Source organism: Hippocampus zosterae, chromosome 4, assembly GCF_025434085.1.
Source record: "Hippocampus zosterae strain Florida chromosome 4, ASM2543408v3, whole genome shotgun sequence".
NCBI classification, from domain to species: domain Eukaryota; kingdom Metazoa; phylum Chordata; class Actinopteri; order Syngnathiformes; family Syngnathidae; genus Hippocampus; species Hippocampus zosterae.
Genome location: NC_067454.1, coordinates 5,696,559 through 5,722,471, shown reverse-complemented (window position 1 = coordinate 5,722,471; position 25,913 = coordinate 5,696,559). Strand labels below are relative to the sequence as shown.

Below are 25,913 nucleotides of genomic sequence, written 5' to 3'. Positions count from 1 at the left end.
AAAATTGATATTTTATTTTATGGCTCGTCGAAATGAAGGTTCTCGAGCCACTTCATTGTAGTTCCTCGGCACTCTAATGCCATAAGACGGTGCCAAAGCTCTGCTTTTTATTTCAGACAAGGCTTTGGTCTGAGCAGAAAAACAGCAAGGAGAAGAGATTTTTAGTCAAAAATGGAGCAGATGTTATACTTTAAAAAAAAAATTTAAAAAAACAATTAGCCAATTCAGCCAGTGTGACTTTTTTGTTTGTTTGTTTTGTTTGGTTGTCCATCCAGCAGCACTTGCCGCGCATCATGTCACCACCAGCTGGTGATGACAGCAGAGTCAAGATGGACATGGTGAGGATGCACGACTCGCTGCCACATTTCGTTGTCTAATTTTGTCTCATTATACTCGAACTCGGTTTGCATTGGTCTTTTTTTTTCTTCAATGTAATAGGCAAGCATGTGAGCCTTTTACACAGCTGCTGCTTTAGCATAAACAACTCCCCCCCTTTTTTAATTCTATGAGAAGAGTTCAACTTTTCTGGGAGAATTAAAAAATAAGTTGCAAAACAATTAAAATTTAGTTCAGAATTCTTGGGACATTTAAAGAAAAACGAATCATTGCAATATTAATCTAAAATAAATATATTCTAACACAGTATTACAAATAAAAGGATGTAGACTTGAGACTAAAATTGTGTTGTGCATTAGTGAGGTCAGTCATAAAATTATGAATCATTATGTTTTTATTTATTATTATTATAATGTTTGGGGGGGGTGAATCCAAGCAGATCTTTCATGGTGGAAAACAATGATTCATTAAAATTCATGAAATTGAGACCCAAAAAAAGTAAATGTACAGGAATATGAAAATATATTTGCGAGAAAAAGGTTGCGAATCTGACGCTGGTTTTGTCTGGTCCGCCCCGGCGATCGTCGCTAGGCCGCCCCCGTCCCGCGAGCGCCGGCCAAAGAGCGGCGGTCCGACCCGGCCGACGCCCCTCCTCTTCCCGTGCATGACCCGCATGACAGCGCCCCCCTCAGCCCGCTCAGCCAATCGTCCAGCGGCTACTTCTCGGCCAGCGTCTCCACGGCAACCCTGTCCGACGTCCTGCAACCTTCCTCGTCGTCCTCCTCCTCCCTCCTCCTGGACGCCGCGCTCGCCGCCAATCACGACGGCGTGACCGCACGCCACTTCCTCCCTGAACAGAAGCCGCTCGACGACTCGGCCGTGCCAGACTGGCTGACGGACGGTGCCCACGTGGCAGTCGGGAGCAGCAAGGCGGGCACCGTGCGCTACGTGGGGGCCACGCACTTTGCTGAAGGCGTGTGGGTGGGCGTGGAGCTGGACTCCCCCGCAGGTGAGCTCAACCGGCGGAATCGCGACAAGCAAATTAAAATTCCGGTCAGAAAATGACAGGACTCGAGCCATGAAGTCATCAGCTGAAAAGTTGGACGTTTCTGACAACAAAATTAGCGAAAAAAGAAATATCAGTTTTTTAAAATGGAAAATAATTTAGATTTATGTTCTAAAATTGCGAGAGAAGAAAGCTGTTAGGTGAGAAGAAAAAATAAATTATCAAGATGACAAGAAATAAGTTCACAATTAATGGGAATAAATCATCTAATTGTGAAAAATTACCTAAATCTACGTCCTACAGTTACAATATCAGAGCGAAATGTAAAGTTCAATTCCTTCCTATTGTACATTTACGTTTGTGATCTCATTCGCACCCACAGCCGATTGCTCGCAGCTCTTCATGTTGTCGTCATACTGGCACGAGAACTACTTCCGGCTTCTGTATCTAAAATTCATGGGAAATGTAGTCTTACTCGCCATGTACGCTCATTTACAAAAATCAAATTTGAAACATTGAAAAAATGTAGCCAAAGACAATTACTAAGTCATCAAATTGTGATTTATTTATTCTTTTTTTTTTTTTAACTTTACGAAAATGATTCCAGGAGGAAAAAGAGTCAATTTCTCAAACTTTTATGATGATAAGGCAAGAATGAATTTGTAAAGTAGGAAAACTAAATGTGAATTTGGAGCTTGACTCAAGCTTCGCTTCTACTAAATTCCTTGTCCCTCCATTTCAGGTAAACACGACGGCTGCGTGGGCGGCCAGCGCTACTTCCGATGCCGGCCTGCACACGGCATTCTTGTTCGGCCGGAGCGCCTGAGCTGCCGCGACGGCCGGCGCGCTGCCCCGGAGTTCCCTGCCGCCGACGCCGCCCGCGTTCCTGTCCTCAGAGGAGACAACCGCAAGTCATGGAGCAGCTGAGTGCAGCTAACCAGAAACGCCATCTCGGATGGAGGAAAGCCGAAATCTCCTCTTGGGCTGCGTTATCGCGTGGAGAAGATAAGAGCTTTTCATTTGGCAATTTAACCATTTTGATGTCTCTATTCACATTGCCTCTCGCTGTTTCTCGGCCTGAAATGGAGGCCGTCTCAGGGACCGCAGAGGGCGCGAGCGAGCGAGTGCGTGAGTGAGCAGGCAGGCGGGCACATTTTTGTTTGCCGTTGTGTGCAATAAGTCAGCTTTTTAGCTCCTTGTTGACGTCAAGAATGATGCACGGGGCCCTACATGTTGGTTGAGTAAGTGCATCTTATTTTGAAAAGACTTATGTAGTGGGGGGACAACTTCCTGCGTTTGCTGTTGTGGAGGGAAAAAAAAAAAGCAAGATGGCGTGCACCTCTTAGTGTACATTCCAGAGATATTATAGGAGATGGCCGATCCGCCACTTAGCCAAGCCCTTGCCGCATATACTTTTAACAAAGTTTATTTTTTTTTCCCGTGTTGACGCGTCACTGTGGCAGATCAGTAAAATTTTCAAATGATGTTAATACACACATAGAGAAATCTGGAGTCTGTGATGGTGCACGAGGATTATTAGGGCCACACTGAGAATCACAAAAATGCAAACAACTCAACATTGGCAGGCCAAGTAACAAAAAGTTGTACAACTTTTCAAATGATTAACCCAAAACACGGTTTTGTAAAAAAAAAAAAAAAACAACAATTTGGGAGGTTTCAAACAAAACCCAATTTTTGGGGTGACCCAACTGTTTTTAGAGTGTACGTTTAGGACAATGGCATGTAACTGACAAGAAAAGTTAGATTTAAAGAAAGAAAGCAAATGAAGAAGTGAGATTCAAACAAAATTTCTTTTTAAAAGTATGGGCCATTTATCTTCTTATATATATATATATTGCGCGTCGTCCCGCACGCGGTCTGTCCTTCCGTCTGTCCCTTTTTAAAACGTACCTACTTCACCGCGCCGCTGCGCGCCGCCACTGCGCCGCTCAGGCAGTGGCTCACTACGATCGCGCGGACATCTTAGCGAAAAAATGTTGTCTACCCACAAGCATTGCAATAAAATTGTTAGTTATTTAGTAGAGCTAAACATCTCTTTATTTTCGCGATAAGCAATGAAGATGAACAAAAAGTTGAATCAAGCAACAACACTTTTGTGGAACTAGCCTCCGGGCGGCTCATCAGCTAGTTTGTTATAACCATACATGAAGAAAGGCAACGGTCTCAAATAAGAACAAAAAACCCCAACTTGCAAATAGGAAAAAAAAAACTTTTTATGAGAATAAAATGATACATTGAAAAGAATGTTTCTTGTAATTTTACAGAAATTAAGTTTTTAAAATTCAAAGAACAAAATATATACTGTGAAAAATTGTTGCTGTTCATTTGTGAGAAGAAAGTCAATTACGTGCGAATTTATGACATGACCATTTCTTTCTTCTGATGTTACAACGTAATTCTTGTCTGACTATATTTGCAGCACAGTGTGGCCCTAATAATAATACTAAGAAAATGAATCATAATGATGATCATCCTTTTTAGTGAGCGAGTTGTTTCATGAGGCATATCATGTTTAGTTTATTTCTGTCGAAACGTGTACGCATGCCTCGGTGGCACAAACATTTAATGAAGCCTTCTTTCACTGTCATTTTAAAAAATATCTATTTTTAAATTGCACAAATGATTTCCTTGAGTAATTGCTGCTAATAACACTCCAGAGTGACTCCCACCTCGTCGTCGACCTTCGCGTTACCCTCATTTTATTTTCTTTCAAATCAAGGATGAAATGTGGCACTTTGTCACGTGACTTTTGCAAAGAGGAAGACCGAATGGTGATGCATTAATTCCAAGCGGGACAACCCCCCCCCCCCCCCCCCCCACGCCCAAACTAAATAAACGATCAATTCTACATGGGTCGTCATAATAGTACAAGAAGAAAAAGTTGGAATTGTAGTCTAAAAATATACTTATTCTGAGAAAACAAATATAACCTCATGAGGAAAAGGTTCTACATTTATGCAATTACCGGCAGTCATATTGCAAGGACAAAAATGCAAGATTTTGCAAAATGTTAATTTTAGGAGGGAAAAAAAGTTTACAAGTTTGGGCGTAATTGTTACACTGAAACTTTTTTTTAACTACAGTGTAGAATTTTAATCTTACCATTTCCTTTTTTACGTTGATAAGCTGGTGCAATCATGAGAGAAAAGGTAATGTTGCTAATGAAAGTGTTCATCTACGGTGATATTGGGTTGGTTGTGAGTGCAGGTGTCTGGTGGTTTGGTCGGAAGTCGTTTTATCAGATTAGGTCCTGAAGGAAATGAGGAAATAAATATGTGTGCGTTCGCACGCGTGCATGTTAGGTCTATAGGAAGGGGGGAAAAAAGCAAATGGACCAAAGCGGGAATAAAAATCACATTAGAAATCATCGGCATCATTGTCATCATCAGAATTTGAAGCCAAGTCTTTCTTTTCTACCGTGGGTGGGAAACATATGGCTAGTGGGCCATAGATGGCCTGTGCTCCCAATGAACAACAAAGAAAACGGTTAGAAAGAAGAAAGAACTGTTCTCGTAAGTCGTAATTTAATGAGAAAAGATGGAAATAGGCAAAATAAATTAAATCTTACGAGAGTCCAAATATTACAAGAAAAAAGTCGTACATTAGTCACCATTTTCCTAGAAAACAAGTTTCATTATGAGAAAGTATTGAAGTAAAATGAAACTTGTTTTCACAGCCCTGCAAGAAATTAAACATAATTCGGAGCAGTCATCCAAAAAAAAAAACCCCACACACACAAAAAAGGTCAAGTTGCAACATTTTGAGAAAATACCACAAATTTTCAAGTACCGGTAACAAAAATCACAATTATGAGAATAATTTTCGAAGAATATGACAAAAGATTGTTGATTTTTTTTCTATGAATTTTTGAGGACAGTTGTAATTTTTTTTAAAGCATTCTAACATTGTCATCATTTTATGATAAAATTGCAATTCTGTGAGAAACAAATTTACACACTTCTGAATATTGCTAATTAAGCAAAAAGGTGTAAAAGAAAAAAACATCTTTGACAATTTTTCTTGTCTGCAGAAAAATATCCCGACCAAGAAAATGCTCATGGAGTCTCTACCGACTCTTATGTCAACGTTTGCACAAGTGTTTTTCTATGGGCCCACCCTCTCTCTACCCCCCTCCCCTCCCCTCCCATGCGTACTTTCAAGACAATATTGCTGACTTTTAACTTGTCACATTTCACTTTGTGACATTATCGTATTTGACAGCAGGTGCCTCAAAAAAACGTTGGTGGCCATTCCTTGCTCTGCCCACCTTCGATGTGGTGTCTGACTTTGCAGGAGATGCTGTCGCGGAGCTCATATAGTGGGGGAGACTAAAATTAACAGTTTACTTGTATTTATTTTATTTAAGTGTTGTTGTGTTGTCAACATAAGTGCAAATAAGCAATACAATCTTTGTTTTTCTGTTGTTACTAAGGGATGATTACGATTTCACATTAATACCGCAGCAACTCACAAACATTTCATATCAACCTGACAAAAGATTAGCAATCAAGTTTCTTGCTTTTGTGTGTGCGTGCGCGGAGGTCAAGGAAAAAAGACTGTTGAGCACAGATGTTTTTTTGTTTTGTTTTGATTGCCTATTAATTTAATTGTTTTCTGTCAGTATGCTGCAATCCAAAGAGAGAACGTGTATTATATGAAAAAGAAACATCTATCATGTGTTTTTTTTTAATTTGTATCATTTGAACAGTAATCTGATAAGAAAATAAAGAAAAGTGAAAGATCAATGAATACTTTTTTTGTTGATAAATACCATGTCCATAGGGACATTAATGCTGTAGTACTTGGTTTACATTCCTAACTACCTTTGAACTGGTAACTAGTAACTGTATCGCAATTAATTTTAATAGTACCCTCCCAATCCCTTTTTAAACATATGGCCCCGAATTGCCTTTGACTTGGCCTTATTTTCATATTCGCGTTCATACAAAATGAGTCCATGGGATTCACACATCTTCTTTGTCTTAAAAATTTTCGGAACGCGAGTAAAAGTCGATTGGTTCCGTCGATTTCATTGTAGCGGGTTCCTCCTGTAGTTCATGGGGTGTCCCCGGTCGAAATGAAGACTTTATTTTCCCTACTAAATGGAAACAATTTCACGAGAAAATTATTTTGGTGATGTACTCTATTTAGAAAAAGGCTTGTGGAATACATTTTAGAAAAACGATGAATAGTAAAGATATGCATGATGTTGTGAGGGATAGACAAAACACCAAATGTCATCTGGTCAACTGCGATCAGCTTTAATTGCCTTGGAAATAGTAAAAAACAAACAAACAAACAAAAACCAGTAAAAATCAAACAAATCAAAGTTATGCAACTGATGGCAAAAAAAGGCAGTACATTTAGTCGTGTGGCGTTTTCTACACATTTAAGCATTCGTACAAGGCACTCCATCTTAAAACAAGTAATGCGGTGAAAAAAAACACATTTGGCTCCGTATTGCCTTTGACTTGGCCTTTTTTCATATTCGCGTTCTTTGTCTTAAGGATTTTCTCAAAGTAAGTAAAAGTCCATTGATTCAGTCGATTTCATTTTACAGTCACGTTTCCTCTTCATCATTCAGATTTTACAGCGATAAACCAAAAAAAAAAAAAAAATGAGCTACAGTTAATAATGAGCTACATTTCCCTTTAAAAGGATGCCAGGCGAAGAACAGGGCCGTACACACGGGTGGGTCCGTGGGGTGGGCGGCTTACAAAAAAAGGATAAGTTAGGTGTTGTGTTCAAGAAAACTGGGAAATCAGATACTGTATTTCAGACCAGAAAATCACGGGTCAGGTGGGGGGGCGTTTTGTGGGAAATACGCCTTTTCAAAAGACGATCAAAACAACCATCAAGGGATTCTCTTAATTTGACATAATATTGAAAAGTGAAATTTGAAACAAAAAAAAAAATGTAATTTTCAAAGTATGATTCCAAAATCTATTTTGAGGACAGGTGTCAAATTCAAGTCCATGCGGCCAGATCTGACCAACCCCAAAGGGGGTTTAGGGCTTCAAAGCAATCTTATAAAGTGTATTGAATGTTTAAAAAATAGGGCTACAGTTTCAAAGTAAGGTTTGGGTTTCAAAGCATGAGATGTTGCGTCACCCTGGCCACTTCACTGAAAAACGTCAGACTGTGCCCCTTTTCTAAAAATGTTCTTCTCATGGATGTCAGTTGCCCCCCCCCCCCCCCCCCCCACCAATTTCCATTTTACTGCACCATGGATTCGGCACTCGATATTTCTGACGTCCCACCTTCGTTTGAACGCACCACCCTCGGACATGATGAGTGTCCACTGGGATGAAAGACAAGTTGAGGTATTTGCGGTAGTGTGTCAGGAATTTGCACGTTGCAGAGCCATCGTGGACGTAGTCTTCACGACAACAACACAGACAACAAAAGGCACTTGAACACAAATTCTTTTGGGGTTGTTAAAATGATTCCACTGTGAATGATTACAATTGATAAAAACATCAAAATCTGTCAACAAAAGAGAGGAAGAGTGAAATCGTGCTTGATCAAACATCTACAATGACTCCCATGTCAATTCTTTTTTTCGACACGTTTGACGGCATATTTTCAGCTGCAGTCTCAGTGTGCCCTCGTTTAGCTGCTACATGTGAATGTGGATTGAAAAAAAATAAAAGCATCTTTAAAAGCAACAAAGAAAACGATACCTGGTGTTTGAAACACATCGTAAGGCAGAAATCCAACTGAAAAGAGTTTTGGAGTGACTCCACACTTTTGATGTGTCGAAATAAAAACATCCGTTTGAAAAGCAAAGACTTTGGCTTCTGTCAATGGAAGCTACTTTTCGTTCCTGGAATTGGAAACATGTTTTTGTAGAACTTAAAAATTGCACCCTCACAGTTTATATTAAGTAGGATATATCTATCTATATGTATACATGTACAGTACATTAGAGGAATATGTATTTTTCTCATGTGACATAACAGCGCATCGTTACGGTAATGGACGCAAGCTGGATGGCCACCCTGGGTTTGATTGGCCGAATGAGGTTTCGTTGTTGTGTTTTATGGATGCCACGCAACTCTAAAATTGTTCATATAACTTAGTTTATTTTTTAAAAACTGTTTTCTTTCTTTGCACTCGCAGCTTTTGAATCATAACTGCCTCCCCGATTCACATTGGTTTTCGTGACACCCCTCGTCTCAACACATTTACTGAAATTGATCAGAGCATTCAACATTTGACGGAGCTTATCATTTCAATCGCTCTTGCTCTTGGAAAGCGTCACTCGCCACCATTTTATTTGATGAAAAACACATTTGGAAGTTTGCTTCTTGAACTACCCAGTCAGCAAAGGCATCTGGCCCGGATTCGACATGAAGCTGGCACAGCTGGCCTTGAGTCGGCACTGGCATAGTGCATGTGGGCCGAACACGGCCCAGGAGTGGCAAAGGAGGCACTGGCTTGACTCTGGCAAACCAGATGAGGGCCAGTTGTGGAGTGAAGTATTTGGGCCAGAAATCAATTTACAACTCCGGCCCGTATATGGCCAGCCCGTGTTGAGCCACCCTTAAATGCAGTTTCAGATTCATTTTTTCAACACACACACACACACACACACACACACGTGCGCGAGGTTCAATCAGGCCCACAGTATACAGTAATTTAAAAATGAAAAAAGTACATAAAAGACACACAATTAATATTTTTAATAAGGTGCAATTCATTGAGTATCCGCTAGGGGACACCGTTTTGACCATAGAAGAAGATAACAGCAGCCTCAGTCCGTCGCTGAGACAGACCCATGACAGCAGACGCTATCAATGGCACTCTCCTTAGTTTGTAAGGTGTAGGCAGGGATTACATTTAGATTTTATATGCATGTGTAAATGATTTTAAACTTCCTTTCTTTATAAATCTTTTTTAATCATAAAGTTCAATACTATATTTTTCAATACCAATGACTTGTTGAAGTTTGATCAATCAATGGGATGAAATGCAATGCATATATGTGAATGATAAAAGTAAATTGCACATTTGTTGAAGGAAATGTAAGGTGCTTCATGAAATGTTTTGTAAAAGATACATTCATTAAATTTCAACATTTTCCAAATGTTCTTGTGCTTCTTTATACCAAAACAAAGGAAAGACATATTGTCTTGGTTGTTTATAGAAAAGTATGGTATCATTTTAATGATCCGGCCCACTTGACATCTACCGAGGCCGTATGTGGACCGCCATGTGAAATGAGTTTGACACCAGTGATGTATAGTGAGGTGTTTTTAGCCGAAAAAAACGACCATGTATATAGTAAGGCGTTTTTAGCCGAAAAAAATGACAATGTATAGTAAGGCGTTTTTAGCCGAAAAAAAATGACCATGTAGAATAAGGTGTTTTTAGCCGAAAAAAAATGACCATGTAGAATAAGGTGTTTTTAGCCGAAAAAAAAGACCACGTATAGAAAGGTGTTTTTAGCCGAAAAAAAACGACCATGTATCGTAAAGCATTTTTAGCCGGAAAAAACGACCATGTAAGGCGTTTTTCAACGAAAAAAACAACCATGTATAGGAAGGCGGTTTTTAGCCGAAAAAAACGACCATGTATAGTAAGGCGTTTTCGACCGAAAAAACCCCACCATGTGTAGTAAGGCGTTTTTGGACGAATTTTTTTGTATATAGCAAGGCGTTTTTGACCGAAAAAAAACGACAATGTATAGTAAGGCGTTTTCGACCGAAAAAAACCCACCATGGTATCGTAAGGCGATTTTAGCCGAAAAAAACTACCATATATAGTGAGGCATTTTTGACCGACAAAAAACGACCATATATAGTAAGGCGTTTTTGCACGAAATTTTTAGCCGAAAAAAACGACCATCCATTTTAGCCGAAAAAAACAACAATGTATAGTAAGGCGTTTTTGACCGAAAAAAACCCACCATGGTATTTTATTGTAAGGTGTTTTTAGCTGAAAAAAAACGACCATGTATAGTAAGGCGTTTTTGACCGAAAAAAACGACCATGTATAGTAAGGCGTTTTTGGACGAAATTTTTAGCCGAAAAAAACGACCATCGTTTTTAGCCGAAAAAAACGACCATGTATAGTAAGGCGTTTTTGGACGAAATTTTTAGCCGAAAAAAACGACCATCATTTTTAATCGAAAAAAACGACCATGTATAGTAAGGCGTTTTTATCCGAAAAACAATGTATTGTATACATGGTTGTTTTTTATACATTGTATGGTAAGGATTTTTTTGGATGGAAAAAAAAAGGCCACTATTAATAAAAAACACAACTCCATTGCGCTATGTGGTGCTTTGGCTCAGTGGCAAAGTGATGAAGTGCCACATCAGAGGTTGAGTGTTCGATCCCTGATTGTTGCAACAATGTCTACTCTTTAACCACCATTTACAACTTATTTGTAGAAAAACACAAAACAACTCTAAGGTTCATTGTGGTGGGTTAGCTCAGTGGTAGAAAGCTGCAGTCCCAAATCCAGCAGTTGGGTGTTTGATTCCGAGTGTTTGCAACAAGGTCACATTTCTCTTTAACCACCATTTTCAGATTTATTGAAGAAAACACAAAACAAACAAGAGGTTATGTGGTGGTGGTGTGGCTCAGGAACCATGTCCCAAACTAGCGGTTGGGTGCTCAATCCCCAGAGGTTGCAACCATATCCCTTCTTTCTTTGACCAACACGATAAGTAAGGCTTATTGAAGTCATTTTTTGTATCGTAAGATGTATAGAAAGGCATTTTTAGCTAAAAAAAACGACCATGTGTCGTAAGCTGTTTTTAGACGAAAAAATGACCATGTACAGCAAGGCTTTTTAACCCGAAAAAAACGACTATGTAGCCTTATTACACATGGTCGTTATTTTCGGCCAAAAACGCCTTACTATACTTGGTCATTTTTTTCGGCTAAAAATGCCTTACTGTACATGGTCGTTTTTTTCGGCCAAAAATGTCATCCAAAAACGCCTTACTATACATGGTTGTTTTTTTCAGCTAAAAACGCTTTACTATCCATAGTGGTTTTTTTCGGCTACAAACACCTTACTATACATGGTCGTTTTTTTTGGCTAAAAACGCCTTACTATACATGGTCGTTTTTTTCTGCTAAAAATTTCATCCAAAAACGCCTTATATTTCGTTCTTTTCGGTCAAAAACGGCTTATTATATACATGGTTGTTTTTTCGGCTAAAAACTTAATCCAAAAACGCCTTACTATACATGGTTGTTTTTTTCAGCTAAAAATGCTTTACTATACATGGTGGTTTTTTCGGCTACAAACGCCTTACTATACATGGTCTTTTTTTTTTGGCTAAAAACGCCTTTTCTGCTAAAAATTTCGTCCAAAAACGCCTTATATGCATGGTCGTCCTTTTCGGCCAAAAACGCCTTACTATAAATGGTCATTTTTTTCGGCTAAAAACGCCTTACTATACATGGTCGGTTTTTTTTTCAGTCAAAAACGCCTTACTATGACGTTTTTTTTACGTTTACTGTCGGTTTTTTCGGCTAAAAATTTAATCCAAAAACGCCTAACTATACATGGTCGTTTTTTTTGGTCACAAACGCCTTACTATATATACATGGTCGTTTTTTCGGTCAAAAACGCCTTACTATACATGGTTGGGTTTTTTTCGGCTAAAAATGTTTGTTTCCCTAACACACTGTCTATTCTTGTTTTGTTACAGTTCTTACAGCCGCTGTGAGACCTAACAGCCTAACATCTTGGGCCTCAGACCAGGAAATTGATGTCACAATCAAAAGATGGCTACATCTGGCTCCTGATCGGGATGGTGACAGGAAGGAGAGTATGAGAAGAAAAGAGTACATGGAGAGCGCAACAATTTGATGGACACAAAATACCGTTCAAGAGTAAGCTGCATCCCAATTTGGACTTTGTGTTCACTGTTAAATAAAGAAAAGTGCATTTTCCAGTGTATGTGGAGTTATATGTGAGGTTCACAAATTATGACAATAAACATATTTTTATAAGAGTCGTTTTTTAGACTTTTTTTTTTAAATGTGGGTCAAATATGGCTCATGAAGGATGTGGCTTCGTTGAGGTTGAATTCAGGCTGATATCGGGAACCTGCTGAGGCCCAGCATCGGGCCGGAGTAGGGCCAGTTATGGTTTTACAATGCAGCTCAGATCTGGGCCGAATGCGGCCCACATCATGGATGTCAGATGTGGGCCACCGCAGGACCGTCAATCATTGAGGTATGTGGGCCGAGTGTACGTGCCGTGTCTGCCCCAGAGCTGGGCCAGACCAATTTTGCTGACTGGGTAGTTGTTGTATTTTTACAGTGATCCCTCGCTATTTCGCGGTTCGTTTAACGCAGCTTCGGTGCATCGTGGATTTTTTTCAAACATTCATGATTTTTTTTTTTAAGTCTGCAAAAATCTGTGTCTAAGTGTTGTTTACAATGCGTGCTAGTGTGTGCGCGCACTCTGCTCAAGCTCGGAAGGTCCACGTGGGGCACGTGTGTGTGCGTGCATGCATGGGCGCAAGTGAGTGTTTGTTTGTTGCTGAGAGAGAGAGAGAGACAGACTTAAATGAACAAAAGCAGGTCTCTCCATCCTTAATTGTCCAAACAACCTTAATTGACTAATCATAAACATGTCTGCTGCATGCCTGAGGCATCGCTGGCCTGCGTGTGTGTTTGTGCGCTCTGCTCAAGCGCAAAGGGCCACGTGGGGCAATTTTTTTTATATATACAGTGTGTGTGTGTGTATATATATATATATATATATATGCTAATTGGTCGCTACTTCGCGGATTTACGTTTATCGCGGGTGTTTTTGGACCCCATTAACCGCGATAAACGAGGGAATGCTGTATTTTTTTTACTCCTTTTTATGGCACGCTATCTTCAACTTGGGCTCAAAGTTTTTACTCCTTTTTATGGCACGCTATCTTCAACTTGGGCTCAAAGTTCACTTGTCATTTTTTTCAAACACTAAATTTAAACAAACAGTGCCATCTAGTGGAGTAAAAAAATACAACAGTTTTAAGCAAATTTGAAGCTTTATGATCTCCTCCTAATAATGTATTAACAATTATGATGCTGGAGTGATGATTATATTGTGCAATTGAACAGTATGCTTAAAAACATGCTTTTTTTTCAATTCGTATATCTTCTAATATCGTATATTATAGCATCCATAATTTTTGTTATTTTGATCATCAATTTTTCAGGTCACATGACACAATCTCTGTTTTTTTACGTTTGGTTTGGTTTTGAAATCTATGGCGTGGAATTATTCTGCATTAAAATGCCACATTCGCCAAAAACAAAACAAAAAGCTTGTGTATGAATTTTTGAGGCCAGACCGTTGAAATCACAGTGTGACAAGCGTCTCATTAGTCATTATGAACTCTCATCATAACGTTGGCTGACAGAAAGTGGTGGGAGGTAATCCGGGTTTTGCTCAAATATTTGCATACGAACACGATGACGTCACCTCCTTTCAGTCGTCTTCCACCACCTCTGTCTTGATGTGATCGACCAAGGCGAAGGCCGCCCCGCCCGCTCCATCCGCAGCCCCCTTCTCCATACTCTGCTCATCCTGGAGGGGCGAAGACGGCGACCACGACGGCCGACGCCCCGACGCCTGCGCGCGACCGTTCAGGGAGCAGCCCCGGGGCCCTGACGCACCCCCTCGGCTTAGGGCGGCCATCCAGCTGGGCAGCAACGTGGGAACCTGCCGTGGGAAATGACACCCTGCAGTTATCCTGCACTTCTTGGGAGGTCGGCGAGGAAAAAATTATTTAAAAATAATCCAATGTGAATAAATAAATAAAACTTTGACACTGGTTAACTTTTTTTTTAAACTAAATATTCATAATAGAGATGCAAATAAATGCAAATAAATGTTTCTAGAAATGTTGGTTCTGAATCGGCCCTGACTTTTTTCCTCCAACACATCATCAATCATCATTCATAAATCGCGCTACAAAGAACTATCAAGGGCCCTCACACCCAACAATAATTTTAGGGACATTTCTGATTCAAATTTGCTCTATAACAATGTAATAAATAAATAAGCCCTCCATTTCAGAAGATCTGGTATCAGAAGAACTTACCTCCCCCCCCCCCAAAAAAAGAAAACTCCACATTGATTGGACATCTCCAAAAATGTAGTTGTCATGAAAAAAAAAAAAGCAAGCACGCAAGGTTCTTGTTGCTGTACACACTACCTGCTCGTCGTTGGCGTCCGCCTCATCGCCATTGGACTGACCTCCAGGACTCTGGACGTCGATGCTGTGGTTCTCCAAGATGGCAGCTTCTTTGAGAAACACACACACACACACACTTCTCACAACTTTCGAACATCCAAAAAAAAATTTAAAAAATGGCGGGTGACAGACAACAGCGTTACCAATGTTGGCGCGCTTCTTGATGTCCTTGCGGCGGTTGGCGAACCAGTTGTACACCTTCAGAGACGTCACCTTCTCAAAGTCCAGAAGCTTTTTCCCTGAACAACACACCCAGCAAGTGCTCACTTGTCATTTTGGATGCCGAGCAGCAGGAGGACATCGGCGAAGCGAATGGACCCACCTGGTTTTTGAATGACAGCGTTGCAGGCCATGGAGATTTCCTCCCTCCTCGCCTCGTCGGGATATTGATTGTCACTGAAGTAGCTGCACGAGCGTTCGCGCGCGCACACCCACACAAATACAAATCATCATTAAAGGTCTCCTGTCACTTAGCAGTATAGCAATCTGTGTAAATGATACCTCTCCATGACGGCCAAACACTCTTTCCTCCAGGTAAATCTGTTCCCCCGGCGCAGGCGAAAGCCCCCCGGGGCAAGTGTGAATGTGGGCGGTGATGTGTTGGACCGGAGCCAGACCCCACGCCTTCTCCCGGAGACCAGGGGCGCGCCGAGGCGTTCCGCCTCTTCCCGGGCGTCAGCTGAAGGATCCGGCGAGCCGACACAAAAGAAGCGAAGAGAGGTTTCTTAGTTGAGCCGCAGATCAGGGGACACACCAGAAGTTTCTAAGAGCTTGAAGCCGAGATCGGTCGAAGTCCGAAAACAAACTAAGTCCAGAGGCCGAGGCGCAGGCTGGTCACAAACGAGTTTATTCAATCAAAACCCGGAGAGGTACAGATGTGCACATCGGAAAACTCTGAATTCTCCCGGAAATACACACAGATTTTATAGCGATATGAAGGGCAACCCCTCTCATTTCATCGGTTAGTTTCTGCGATCGTTTGTTAACTTAATGGTGTCGTACTGCGTTGTGTAATTCTGATTGGCTGCGGCTTTCTTCGTTAGCTAGATTTTAATGGTATCTATAATTACTTCACAATTTGGTTTATGGATTATAATGGTTTGTGTGATTGCTTGTGGCTTTAACCATATCCGTATGCGTGGCCCTCGCGATGATTTTTGCTGGGCAGACTACAGGCATTTTGCTAATCTTAACAATGACCATTTAAGGACAGCTAACTTGCTTTGCTATGTTCTGCTAATCTTAACAATGACCATTTAAGGACAGCTAACTTGCTTTGCTATGTTCTGCTAATCTTAACAATGACCATTTCAGGAGAGCTAACTTGCTTTGCTATGTTCTGCTAATCTTAACAATGACCATTTCAGGACAGCTAACTTGCTTTGCTATGATAACCACATTCCATTGTGTAGCTATAGCAACCATACTCATCTCCCGCTAGCTACATTGGAATGTACAAGGTTTGTATTCTTTACCTTCAAACATACACCGTTTAACATAGAACAGAAACCACAATGCACACGCACTTCAGTACTCGCTTCGCTGCGTAGGTCAAGCCGTTGATGAAATTATATGGAAAAGCATCGATTGTTTTGTCCAAATGAAACCTATTGGAGGAGATCAAAAGTTGGTGGCTAACATGCTTCGTTAATATACACTTAGCTTCTTGGTTCCACATTTGTTTGACGTATTAATTTCTCTGTTCGACAACCGTATGTCCGTTTTTTTTTTCTCTATCAACTATGATTTATTAACGTGGTTTAACACAATATTAATATAAAACAGACACTACAGCGGGGCCTGGTGCCAGTCCATCACCACGTCCTCCAGAGTCAGTGGAGAGTTATGCGTGGCCAGTTATGAGGCGGGCACATTTACACATTGTAGTTTTTTTTTCCTCCAACAAATACACACACACAAAAAAAATGGATGCACGGTGAGCCAGAGGTAAATTCCATGTTTTTTTGGGGGGTTGGGGGGGGGGCACAGATGAATAGACGGACAGCCCAATCGATGGACTAACAGATTGATGGAAACCGATGTGAATAAAAATTAAAGTGGGGAATCTATGGAGAGAGGAAGAATGTGAGAGGAGGGCCAATATTTTTTCAAGGCACTCTCGAGAGACAGAAATGACACAGACACAGAGGTCGACAAACAGACAGTCAAGCACAGACAGGACAGACGGACGGGTGTGCTCTGACCAGGGCTGCTCTTCTCCAGCTGATACCATCTAAAGAAGGCTCGTTTCTTCTGCTCGCTGAGGTCGGATCCTTGCTGCAGCAACCAGTGGGATATGTGGCTCTGACTAATTCCTGCAAGAGGACCGAGATCGTTGAGCCGCCAAGTTAGAGGAAGAAGGAAGAAGAGGAGTTTGGGCGACACGCACCCGTCACCTGTGCGACCACGGCCTGGGAGATGCGCCTGCTGGCCAGGAAGCACTTGATCTCCTCCTTCATGACGCCGCTGTCTCTCCTAAAAGCACACACACGTTTTAGTTGGTCCCGAACGGCCACAAAAACGGTCGTTATGGTTCCCCGTGTCTCCTACCTCATCAAGTCTTCCACTTTCTCATCCACATCGACGTCATCATCGCCCGCCTCAAACCCAAAGCCCACCACGCCACCGCCCACCAGAGGAAATCTGGTCAGCGGCGACATCTTCCCGTTGGTCTGTGCTACCGTTGCCATGGCTACAGGCAAGGTGACATCAAAGCTAGTCGGCGATAGGCGGCTATCGGACAAGACTGTCTGAGTGGCCGCGGTGGAATACGAAGGCGGGGCGTAGGAAGAGGTTTGGTGGTTTGAGGTGTGCCTGTGGGGACGGTCCAGGTGCTCCAAAGTGTCCAGGGCATGGAAGAGCTCAGCCTGGCCGATGCCTGTCCTCCTGAGCCTCTGGAGGAGGTCGATCTGTTCGATGGTGAAGCGAGGCTCTTCACAATGCTGGAACATCCTACAAGACAACAGTGAAGTCGATTTAAAAGTATTTTTGCATGCGTATGGCCTCCATTTTATGATTCATTACAAAGTGCCCGATTTGACTCATCTCTCTTATATTGTTATCATACTCATAAGTATGATAAAAATCTATTTAAAATAGTGATAAATCTGTCCTAATCGTCTATCAAGAGTGAAAATGGAAAGACTCGTGAAAATGGGGCATTAAAGTTCAGAAATTATTGAAAATTGTCCGAGATTTTGTGGAAAAACAGTCAAGGAACGTTTGTGACAATGGTAAAAACATGTGATTGAAAAGGGGAAACACAGTGAAATAGACACAAAAAAAAGTTTTTAAAAATAGTTAGAAATTAGCAAAAAGGCCCCAAATTGTAAAAAAAATAAATAAATAAAAATCAAGAATGTCAATGTGTCAATTTGACAGGACTGCTAATCTGTTTACTTTACATTTAAAGTTGTTCTTCTTTGCGTCTGGAAGGAGGGAAAAAAGGCACTTACGTGGCAAAGAGTAAATTGTGAGTGGAGAAGGAAAAAATATTACATATTGTTGAGGAGAGTCAGCTTTTCGTTTGCTTCTTGCTCTCCTTGGACACAAGTCCTTTTATACCTCTGTAATGTGGAATAAAATCCCAACACCACGTCGTACTTTTTCAGTTTATCACAGCACAACACAAATCGATTTGGGCTTCTGAGAGTTTCAGATTTCTTTCGGAAGCCCCAAAGAAACACATTCATGAGATTATCTAGAGACAATATGATAATGAGAGGCGGGGAGGTACGCCTCTCATGCAAATCCCCCGTGGCTGGAAGAAGTTGGGAGCGGTGAGGTGAGACCAGACCACCACTACCCACCATTTGGCGTGATGGTAGGAACACAGATACTTGAGATAACAGTTCCTCTTTTGACGTTAGACATGTCCTGTGGAGGGGGGCCCTAAAAGTGATGGGGGTCGAGGGCACTAAAGGTGATTGTAAAAACAGTGAGCAGGAAATACCTTCAACCGCATTGTACATTGTTTTTTTTCAAGTGTCTGAACTAACACAACTAACAGAGAGGAATAACACCATAACCATTAAACCTAACTAAGTAAAAAGTAGAGACAAAGAAGGTCAAGCAAAGTTCGATCTTGATATGATGACAAAGTATAGACCACTGCTGCTGGTCACAGATCTTGAGATTAGGGTTCCTCTTTGAGAGCACTTGACAGCCTTCGGGGATTTTTACAAGGTGGTGGAGGCAGAAAAACCCTCGGGGGGCTGTTAATTAAACAAGTGAAAATAGGATCTAAACTTCACACTACATTCTTTGTTTTGAGTACTTCGGCAGATGTTCAGGACAGAGACTAGTGTCAATAGTTCTCATAGCAAGATGAAATTCCTCAACAATGTTCTACTACTACTTCTAGCGGAATAATTCCTTAAAACTTGGAACTTTTCCATCCGACACTAAAAGCCCATTGGAAAAAAACTGCTGATTTTGTCCTGCTTGATACACTGCAAAACTAACCACCGGTGATTGTCTACATCGGTTTTGTAGCTGACGAAGATGCCTAAATCGCCCAAATCACAGCAGCAAGACGGATTGCAAACGTGCCGAATCAAAGCGGAACTCTGACCTAACCGAGGGAGACAAAGATGTACAAATTTGGGGGATTGTATTTCAACATCTGGCGAAAGATCGCAGGCCCGCCGGCTATTTAAAGCGGGGATCGGCCACCAGCACCTCACGCATTGAAGGAAATCAAGCGGGCTAATGAGAGCGTAACACAACTGTGCCTCGTAACTTACCTTGCTTATTCCAGTAGACAGTCCTCCACAGATTTTAGTTGTAACATGCGGTCTTATAGGTTGCCTCAACGGAGCCTGGGCAAACCGTATGATGTTAATTTTCCTCGAAAAAACGTCTTCTCTGGATTGTATTTGGGCTTCAGCCCGCCGTCAGACAGATTCGCCTTTTGTCCGCGCGACGGGTGCCATGTTTGACACTGCGCCGCAAGGGACGATGGGAGTTGGTGTTTCAAAAGCAGGTGTTAGGATGTGTTATGACCGCCTACAGTACAATATTTGGGATTATATGAGAACACAAAAAGAGCCTACGCAGCTGTGCGCAAAAAAAAAGTGTTTTGTCTATTTTAAAAAGAAGCATTTAAAAGTTTGACATTTATAAAATACATATTTATGTAATTAAATATTCCGTGATTCCTGACCTATTGATAAATGGAAATACTGTATTAATTCATTCTTTATATGATATATATTATATAAATATTTCCAGTTATATTTCACTTTAATGTAGTGCAAAAGAACATTGAGAATGTAATATTTTTTTCCACTTGCAATTGTTTTACATTCCAATTATTTAATTTACTGGGCATTTATTTATTACTTGAAAGAATCACAACACAATGAAACTAGAATATCTTTATTTAAAAAGAAAATGTACAGTAAGCTTTGCTGGGCCATCTTTAATGTTTGACATGACCACTTGATTGACAGGTGTCAGTGGATGGTTCACCACAGAGGCGCCCGGGCTAGCATTCCCTTCCACGTGAGTGAGTCTACCACCTATAACGGAGCAGGCAAAATTTTTTTAGACACTTAACTGAATGAAGCGCCTCTCGTGTAAGCAATCTTCGCTTACCTGCATTCTCTTGTGAAGAAACATCAACTTCTGGTTCAGACATTCAATCTCCTGAGAGCACAGTGAAAAAGGAAAATATGAACATATGATTAAAGAAAAAAAAAGAGACAATCATCTACAAATGACATTGTTGTCATTTACCTGGTTCAGTTTTTCACTGCGTCTCAATTTGATTTGAGGCAGAAGCTCCTCAAGTCTCTGGATCTGCAACAATACAATACAATACAATACAATACATGCCGATTTATATAGCGCTTTCACAACAGCGGCAGCTGTAACAAAGCGCTTAACAAAACAGTTAACATAAAGTAAAATAATAAACATAAAACATAAAATAATAAAAGGCTGCCTACTCGGGCGCCATCCCGAGTAGGCATGGGCATCCCCATACATTTCAGATAATGTTTCACATCTGAATTATTGGCAGCCGCGTACCCTCTTGTCGACAGAGTGCAGTCTGGTCTTCATGGTCTTGTTGATCACAGTCATGGGGATACTTTTAGGGTTGGGATGCACTAAAAACAAAAGAAAAACAAAACTTGAATCCAATAATATTGTAAAATAAATAAATGCAATGCATCTTTGGGTCAGTATCATGATGAAGTGCCTTTGGTGTCCTAATCAAAATCACCCAATCTTCATAAAAATGTAGCATAGTAATGAAATTCTGACGTCTTATAAGTGACCAGACATTTGTGCATATACCAATATTATGATAAAACTCTTAAAACGTTTTTCCTTCACTTTGTGATTTTTTCCCCCAATTGGAGTCATGCAAATGGAGCACATCCCACACACTGCTCTGCTCACTAGTGTGTGTGTGTTGAATTCCACAAAATCCATGGTCTTATTGTCCTGGACCGTTTAGTTGGTAACTGAGTCATTGTGATGACGTTGATTCTACATTCATGATCATATTTAAATTCTGCACGCGGTGACTGCCCCATTAAGAAATTTTCTCTCTCTATATATTTTTCATGAGTATATTTTCATGATGTGCGTCTTGTGTGATGTTACCATGCTGAAAGATCTTGGCTACCTCAAGCAAGTAGGGCCTGTGAAGAGAAACAACATTGGTCTTGATCATATATAGCAGGGGTGGGCAACATATTACACCCAAACGCCACAGGCTTCACTGGGCCCCGAGCTCATCAAAGATGGACTGATGCAGAGTGGAAAGGTCTTCTGTGGTCTGACGAGTACATATTTCAAATTGTTTGGGGAAATTGCCGACGTTGTGTCCTCCGGGGGCCAACGAAGAACATAAGGTGCACATCTGTGAAGGCACCGTCAATGCTCGAAAGTACATCCAGGTTTCGGAGAATCAGAATCTGCCATCCAATCAATGTCTTTGAGCTGCTTTTTTTGTGTGTGAAAATCGCTCTATGAATAAAATGTGCTTGATTGATTGCAACTGGGTGTGGATACCCCCTTCAAGCGTGAATCCAAGTGCATGCATTAAGATGAAACAAATACATACGTGTGCTTGCTGTTTGCTGGGATGGAACTGTTCAGAGGGATCAGACATCCACGCTGGTTTCTTATCTGAACGCACATCCAAGTCATTGATTGAGTAAATACGAAACATATTATGACGTGTGTGCAGCCTACCTTGAATACAACATCTGAAGAGTTCAGGTTGAAGGAGGAGGCGATGATCTGGAGAGGATGAGAACAGGTGAAGACGCCTTAGTCTGACTGTAGTATGTGTGTGTGCGTTGCAGTCAAAAGCAACATAAAAACAAGGGGCGGGGGCACCTGTATGATGGAGGACGTGTCGACCGCCTGAGGAATTGACACCTCGCGCAGCGCCACAACTCTGTCATCTGCAAGATACACCATTCATGACCATTTTGAATTCTACTTAGTACTACATGAACATGGACATTCATCACGTGTCACAAGAAGCACGCTCAGTTTTTCACGTTAAAATTCTTTTTCATTTAGATTGACTATGCATTTAGTCCAAATCCGGATGACGTGCCGTCTTTGGAACAGCATTCCCATCGGAAACCCCTTCACTGGTCTTGTTGGGTCGACAAGAGCACTTGCCAATCAAATGCAGCTGGTGACTTGGAGCATGGAGAAAAACTTTCTTCGTTAACTGCTTACTCGAAAAAGAACTTTTAAGAACCATTTGCATTTAACGATGCCCGTGGTTTACTGTTTATTATGAGTACAGGTAAATACAAACCATGGGATCTAACCGATGGTTGCTATGACGACGGCACCGAGCACGGATCTCCAATGCGAGGAAATTTCTCGATTGTTGAATTGAGTAAAACACCGAACGTGAAACTACAAACCGTTTTTGTCGAGTCTTCTGAGAGCGACCCAAGCCTTGGTAACGCGCGTCGGGGAATCGACCAGAACGTCAGACATGTTTTTGTTCCACCCCGTCGGTCGCAAATCAGTAATGATCGAAACCAGGACCAGGGCAGGCAGACAGAGAACAACCACTCCATCCGGACATGTTTTTTTCAAAACAAAACTGCTTGGTATAATACAAAACAAGAGCAAAGGGTTATATATTTTATTTTGAAAAGCACCAGAGGAAAATGTTCTCATTTGTATTTGAACGCCAGCTCTCATTTTTCTTCCCAACAGCAGCTTATCACAATTTACATTCTGTTGTTTCACACAAATTAAATTTATTTCAGAACACAAAAATGTATGCATTTAATCTAAATGCATTAAATATCATTCTGGAGCGGCTTGAATGCTTCCAACTTGACGTTTTGATTATTTTCTCACACTGTGCTCCACAACTAAACGCTTCCCGTAAACTCCATGAAACCGCTCCCATCACTTTTTTTTTTAGGAGGTGATGGAAATCATATTGTTGGGGCTCAGGATCTCGATCCAGTAGCCATCGGGGTCCTGAATGAAGGCCAGTCCTTTCATTTTACCTGGAAGATTAAAAAAAAAGAATAAAAATCCAACAACATAAACGTTTTTGTACTTTCGTGACATTTTATTTGGTGGCCTGAGATTTTTGAAAAGTAAAATATGCACACAGGCACAATGAAGATCGCGGGAAACACCGTTATCAAGTCAATTTCAAACATCTCACCGTCGTCTGGTTTCTTGACGAAGGTGACGCCTTGCTCTTCGAACAGCTTACAGGCCTGGTTGACGTCTGGCACCGCGATGCCGATGTGCCCTGTTCGAAAGTAACGTGAACACAAATCAAAGTGTTTTTGCTTTTTCTTTAGTTTCTATTCAAAGAAGTGACTCATATCTGCTAAGACACAGACTGCACGAACGCATTCATCGACAAAAAAAGGAGTAAAAATCGGTGCTTTCTCTAGCTGTTGGAAAACCGCGGCATGCGTTTTCCAAGCTGCAACTATTTTGCCGACATCACCTTGCCTCACCTGTACCAAAAAATAAAAATGAACAGAGGGACACTACTTTTTTTTAAAAAAGCACCGTCAACACACTTAATAATTTTATTTTGCAATAGCGTATTTGCTACATGAATTTTTTCGGATGGGACAAAAAAAAAAGTCTTAAAATCTTAACAATGATTTGCGTTAGTAGTTTGAAATGCTCTTGCTTCAATGATGCCCAAACTTACCGAAGCCACGTGGATCCGAGTTTCCGTTGTGGTATGACTGGCTTTCATCAGACTCCGAACCCCAGTTACTAGAAAAGAGGCGCAACATGAAACAAAAATGGAGGAAACCCAAGCTACTCAAGCTGCCAGGACCTATGGAGCCTATTTCAAACCACAAGGAGTGTTAGAGTGATGGTGCCACAAGTCGTGTGCTTCTCTCTCTCTCAAAAAAATAAAAAATACAATTTACAGTCACCCTTACTGCGTCAACTCGATGGTGGCCCTGCGGGAGAAAGTCCAGGAAGTGCGCTCCTTCACGTCGGCGGGGATCTCATTCTTGTCTTCATATCCCAGGAAGAAGAGGGAGAAGCGCATGGAGGGGAAGTCGAATCTCTGCAACAGACTGGGCAGAAATTGTGTCCGGCGTAACATTGAACTCAGAGAGGTTCATTCAAACGAGGACCTGTTGAATTAATACGCACGTCATGCCGAGGATCCTGGTGTAGAAATCCAAGGATTTAACTGGATCCTTGACTCGCAGCATCGTCTGCTGCATCATGAAATCCTACACGACAAAAAGGAATTGAGTTTTTATGAACTTCATATACAAGGAGAGGACCAACTGAATCTTTTTCAAAGGAGGAGTGGAAAAACAGAGGCAAACAAAATGTCATATTCTGACACGAGCCTGTGAAAAATGGCATGTGGCCAAATAGCATCTCTGTGTGAATGTACACATAGAACCAACAACTATTCCCACTTCTATGTCCGTGTATGTGTGTGTGCGCGCGGAGTGACAAATTGCAAGGTAGCAAGCCTTAAAATTGGACAAGGCTCTTTCAAATTGTTAACCCCCGAATAGAGCAAAGCTGAGAAGACCTCAGCAAAGAAGTTGTGAATTTACAGAGTAGGAATACTTGTAATATTGTCAGAAAAAAATGTCGTGAAAATAAAGGGACAAAATCAAGAGCATCAAGAGGAAAGTCACAATATTACAAAAAGAATGGTAGGACAAAGAAGTAGGAATACTGAAAGTACAACAGTTTCATGAGTAAAGTTTAAAATGTTACATGACATTTTTCATACAGTTTCAGAAAAAAAGTTCAACCATTAAAAGTCGTACTGTAGCCAGAATTAAGTTCTTATGTTAGGAGAAAAAAGTCACACTATTACAAGAAACATGCTCGAGGAATAAAGTTGAAAGACTGCTGGAAAAAAATGAGTACGTCTCAGAAACGAAGTTATTAGAATATAGTGATACATCTATGAAAGAAACGTTACAAAAACAAAGTCGGAGCATTGCAAGAACAGATTTTTTTTAAACTATTGACATAATTAAAAAAAAGTCACACTGCTCCAACTTGCTAGAATGATGTCGCGAGAACTGTGGAATTGTGATCCTGTTATTAATGTGTAAAAATTGTACCGGCGATGTTGAGAGTTTGGCGAATATTTCGAAGTTATTCTCTTTTTAAGTCTAACAAGTGCTAGGCTAGCTGGCCTGTCACTTAAGTTAGCTTCGTAATGCTAACTCCCACTTGCCGCCTGCCTACTTGTCAAAATGTTGACCTCTTTTGTACGACTAAACAAACACGATCGTCATAACCCTACACAAATAAATTGCACTTTTATTTCAAAAAGAGGCAGGTCTGTGTGACATGCACGCGACAACATTGGCCGTGTCCGATATTGGACGCAGACATCCTGTCACCGAGAAATGGGGTATGGCCGACCCCAAGTCATAAGGTTTGACAGACCAGAAAAAAACTTAACTCTCGCGTCAAAACGACGAAAACAACCATCCTTACCTTGGTAATGGGGTCTCCATCTTTACACGCCGCCGCCACCAACTCGTCCGATAGACCTCTGTCGCTCATTTTGTCTCGGGGAATTTACCTTAGTACCTGCATGTCATGTTAAATATAGTTCGTTGATGATCGTCGACACTCGGCTCCGAGTCGTACGGCTTCGGCGGGCTCGGAGGTATCGTAGTGAAGAAGTCGAGCTCGACTGATTGTTTCCTGATTCATGTCTCATAGCCCCGCCCCCAAAGACCCGCAGCAATAAAAGCTTTAGTTTTGTAAAATGCATTTAATGTATTATTGATATATATTATAACGCAATATTTACAGCGAGAAAAAGCATACGTTTGTTCAGACATATCCCGCAG

The 25,913-nt window shown here is 41.1% G+C and overlaps 4 protein-coding genes and 1 long non-coding RNA gene across 10 annotated transcripts in view; 2 read left to right on the top strand and 3 right to left on the bottom strand.

Annotated features, from left to right (window-relative positions):
• kif13ba (kinesin family member 13Ba) overlaps positions 1 to 2,838 on the top strand; it is a 31,686-nt gene extending 28,848 nt beyond the window's left edge. For 2 of the 4 annotated variants that reach the window (XM_052064274.1, XM_052064277.1), the window contains exons 35-37: positions 279 to 338; positions 928 to 1,345; positions 2,085 to 2,838. In XM_052064274.1, the coding sequence (XP_051920234.1) occupies positions 279 to 338; positions 928 to 1,345; positions 2,085 to 2,269 (663 nt within the window). In that variant the 3' untranslated portion in view covers positions 2,270 to 2,838. Of the gene's footprint in view, positions 1 to 275; positions 339 to 927; positions 1,346 to 2,084 lie in introns of all 4 variants that reach the window. The other 2 variants (XM_052064273.1, XM_052064276.1) reach the window with 1 other exon arrangement.
• A 2,042-nt stretch (positions 2,839 to 4,880) lies between these two features.
• LOC127600065 (uncharacterized) lies at positions 4,881 to 8,444 on the top strand. Its single transcript, XR_007962239.1, has 2 exons — positions 4,881 to 6,316; positions 6,871 to 8,444. It is a non-coding gene; the product is annotated as an uncharacterized LOC127600065 (long non-coding RNA).
• A 5,049-nt stretch (positions 8,445 to 13,493) lies between these two features.
• Positions 13,494 to 19,552, bottom strand: LOC127599479 (homeobox-containing protein 1-like). 2 transcript variants are annotated; one of them, XM_052063442.1, is made up of 9 exons: positions 19,332 to 19,552; positions 17,137 to 17,538; positions 16,976 to 17,061; positions 16,791 to 16,901; positions 15,088 to 15,265; positions 14,909 to 14,991; positions 14,730 to 14,825; positions 14,548 to 14,636; positions 13,494 to 14,051 (listed from the first exon to the last, which is right to left on the bottom strand). In XM_052063442.1, exons 2-9 carry the CDS (start codon positions 17,535 to 17,537, stop codon positions 13,818 to 13,820), a joined length of 1,278 nt encoding a protein of 425 aa, XP_051919402.1. In that variant the 5' UTR covers position 17,538; positions 19,332 to 19,552; the 3' UTR covers positions 13,494 to 13,817. The 2 variants fall into 2 exon arrangements, with proteins under 2 accessions (XP_051919402.1, XP_051919403.1); XM_052063443.1 differs by having other exon boundaries at positions 14,548 to 14,633.
• A 397-nt stretch (positions 19,553 to 19,949) lies between these two features.
• On the bottom strand, positions 19,950 to 22,863 carry si:zfos-1056e6.1 (uncharacterized protein LOC107988029 homolog). 2 transcript variants are annotated; one of them, XM_052063435.1, is made up of 9 exons: positions 22,491 to 22,668; positions 21,943 to 22,010; positions 21,796 to 21,843; positions 21,665 to 21,729; positions 21,202 to 21,239; positions 20,620 to 20,699; positions 20,326 to 20,388; positions 20,185 to 20,235; positions 19,950 to 20,108 (listed from the first exon to the last, which is right to left on the bottom strand). In XM_052063435.1, the coding sequence occupies exons 1-9, from the start codon at positions 22,564 to 22,566 to the stop codon at positions 20,055 to 20,057; spliced, it is 543 nt and encodes a 180-aa protein (XP_051919395.1). In that variant the 5' UTR covers positions 22,567 to 22,668; the 3' UTR covers positions 19,950 to 20,054. The 2 variants fall into 2 exon arrangements, with proteins under 2 accessions (XP_051919395.1, XP_051919396.1); XM_052063436.1 differs by lacking the exons at positions 19,950 to 20,108; positions 20,185 to 20,235; positions 20,326 to 20,388; positions 20,620 to 20,699; positions 21,202 to 21,239 and adding an exon at positions 21,261 to 21,460 and having other exon boundaries at positions 22,491 to 22,863.
• Positions 22,704 to 25,753, bottom strand: glo1 (glyoxalase 1). Its single transcript, XM_052063437.1, has 6 exons — positions 25,552 to 25,753; positions 24,226 to 24,308; positions 24,006 to 24,146; positions 23,765 to 23,832; positions 23,258 to 23,347; positions 22,704 to 23,093 (listed from the first exon to the last, which is right to left on the bottom strand). The coding sequence occupies exons 1-6, from the start codon at positions 25,618 to 25,620 to the stop codon at positions 23,002 to 23,004; spliced, it is 543 nt and encodes a 180-aa protein (XP_051919397.1). The 5' UTR covers positions 25,621 to 25,753; the 3' UTR covers positions 22,704 to 23,001.
• Positions 25,754 to 25,913: the final 160 nt, after the last annotated feature.

What these genes read in the sequence shown, in the direction of transcription:
- glo1 (XM_052063437.1), bottom strand. Translation starts at nt 25,620, where the DNA reads ATGAGCGACAGAGGTCTATCGGACGAGTTGGTGGCGGCGGCGTGTAAA. An exon ending in CTCGGATCCACGTGGCTTCG is followed by an intron (nt 23,348 to 23,764) that starts GTAAGTTTGGGC and finishes ACTTTCGAACAG; the next exon opens with GGCACATCGGCATCGCGGTG. An exon ending in CGTCAAGAAACCAGACGACG is followed by an intron (nt 23,094 to 23,257) that starts GTGAGATGTTTG and finishes TTAATCTTCCAG; the next exon opens with GTAAAATGAAAGGACTGGCC.
- si:zfos-1056e6.1 (XM_052063436.1), bottom strand. Translation starts at nt 22,863, where the DNA reads ATGCATACATTTTTGTGTTCTGAAATAAATTTAATTTGTGTGAAACAA. An exon ending in CAGAAGACTCGACAAAAACG is followed by an intron (nt 22,011 to 22,490) that starts GTTTGTAGTTTC and finishes TGTATCTTGCAG; the next exon opens with ATGACAGAGTTGTGGCGCTG. An exon ending in CTTCAGATGTTGTATTCAAG is followed by an intron (nt 21,730 to 21,795) that starts GTAGGCTGCACA and finishes ATGTGCGTTCAG; the next exon opens with ATAAGAAACCAGCGTGGATG.
- LOC127599479 (XM_052063442.1), bottom strand. Translation starts at nt 17,537, where the DNA reads ATGTTCCAGCATTGTGAAGAGCCTCGCTTCACCATCGAACAGATCGAC. An exon ending in AAAGTGGAAGACTTGATGAG is followed by an intron (nt 17,062 to 17,136) that starts GTAGGAGACACG and finishes GTGTGCTTTTAG; the next exon opens with GAGAGACAGCGGCGTCATGA. An exon ending in CGTGGTCGCACAGGTGACGG is followed by an intron (nt 16,902 to 16,975) that starts GTGCGTGTCGCC and finishes GTCCTCTTGCAG; the next exon opens with GAATTAGTCAGAGCCACATA.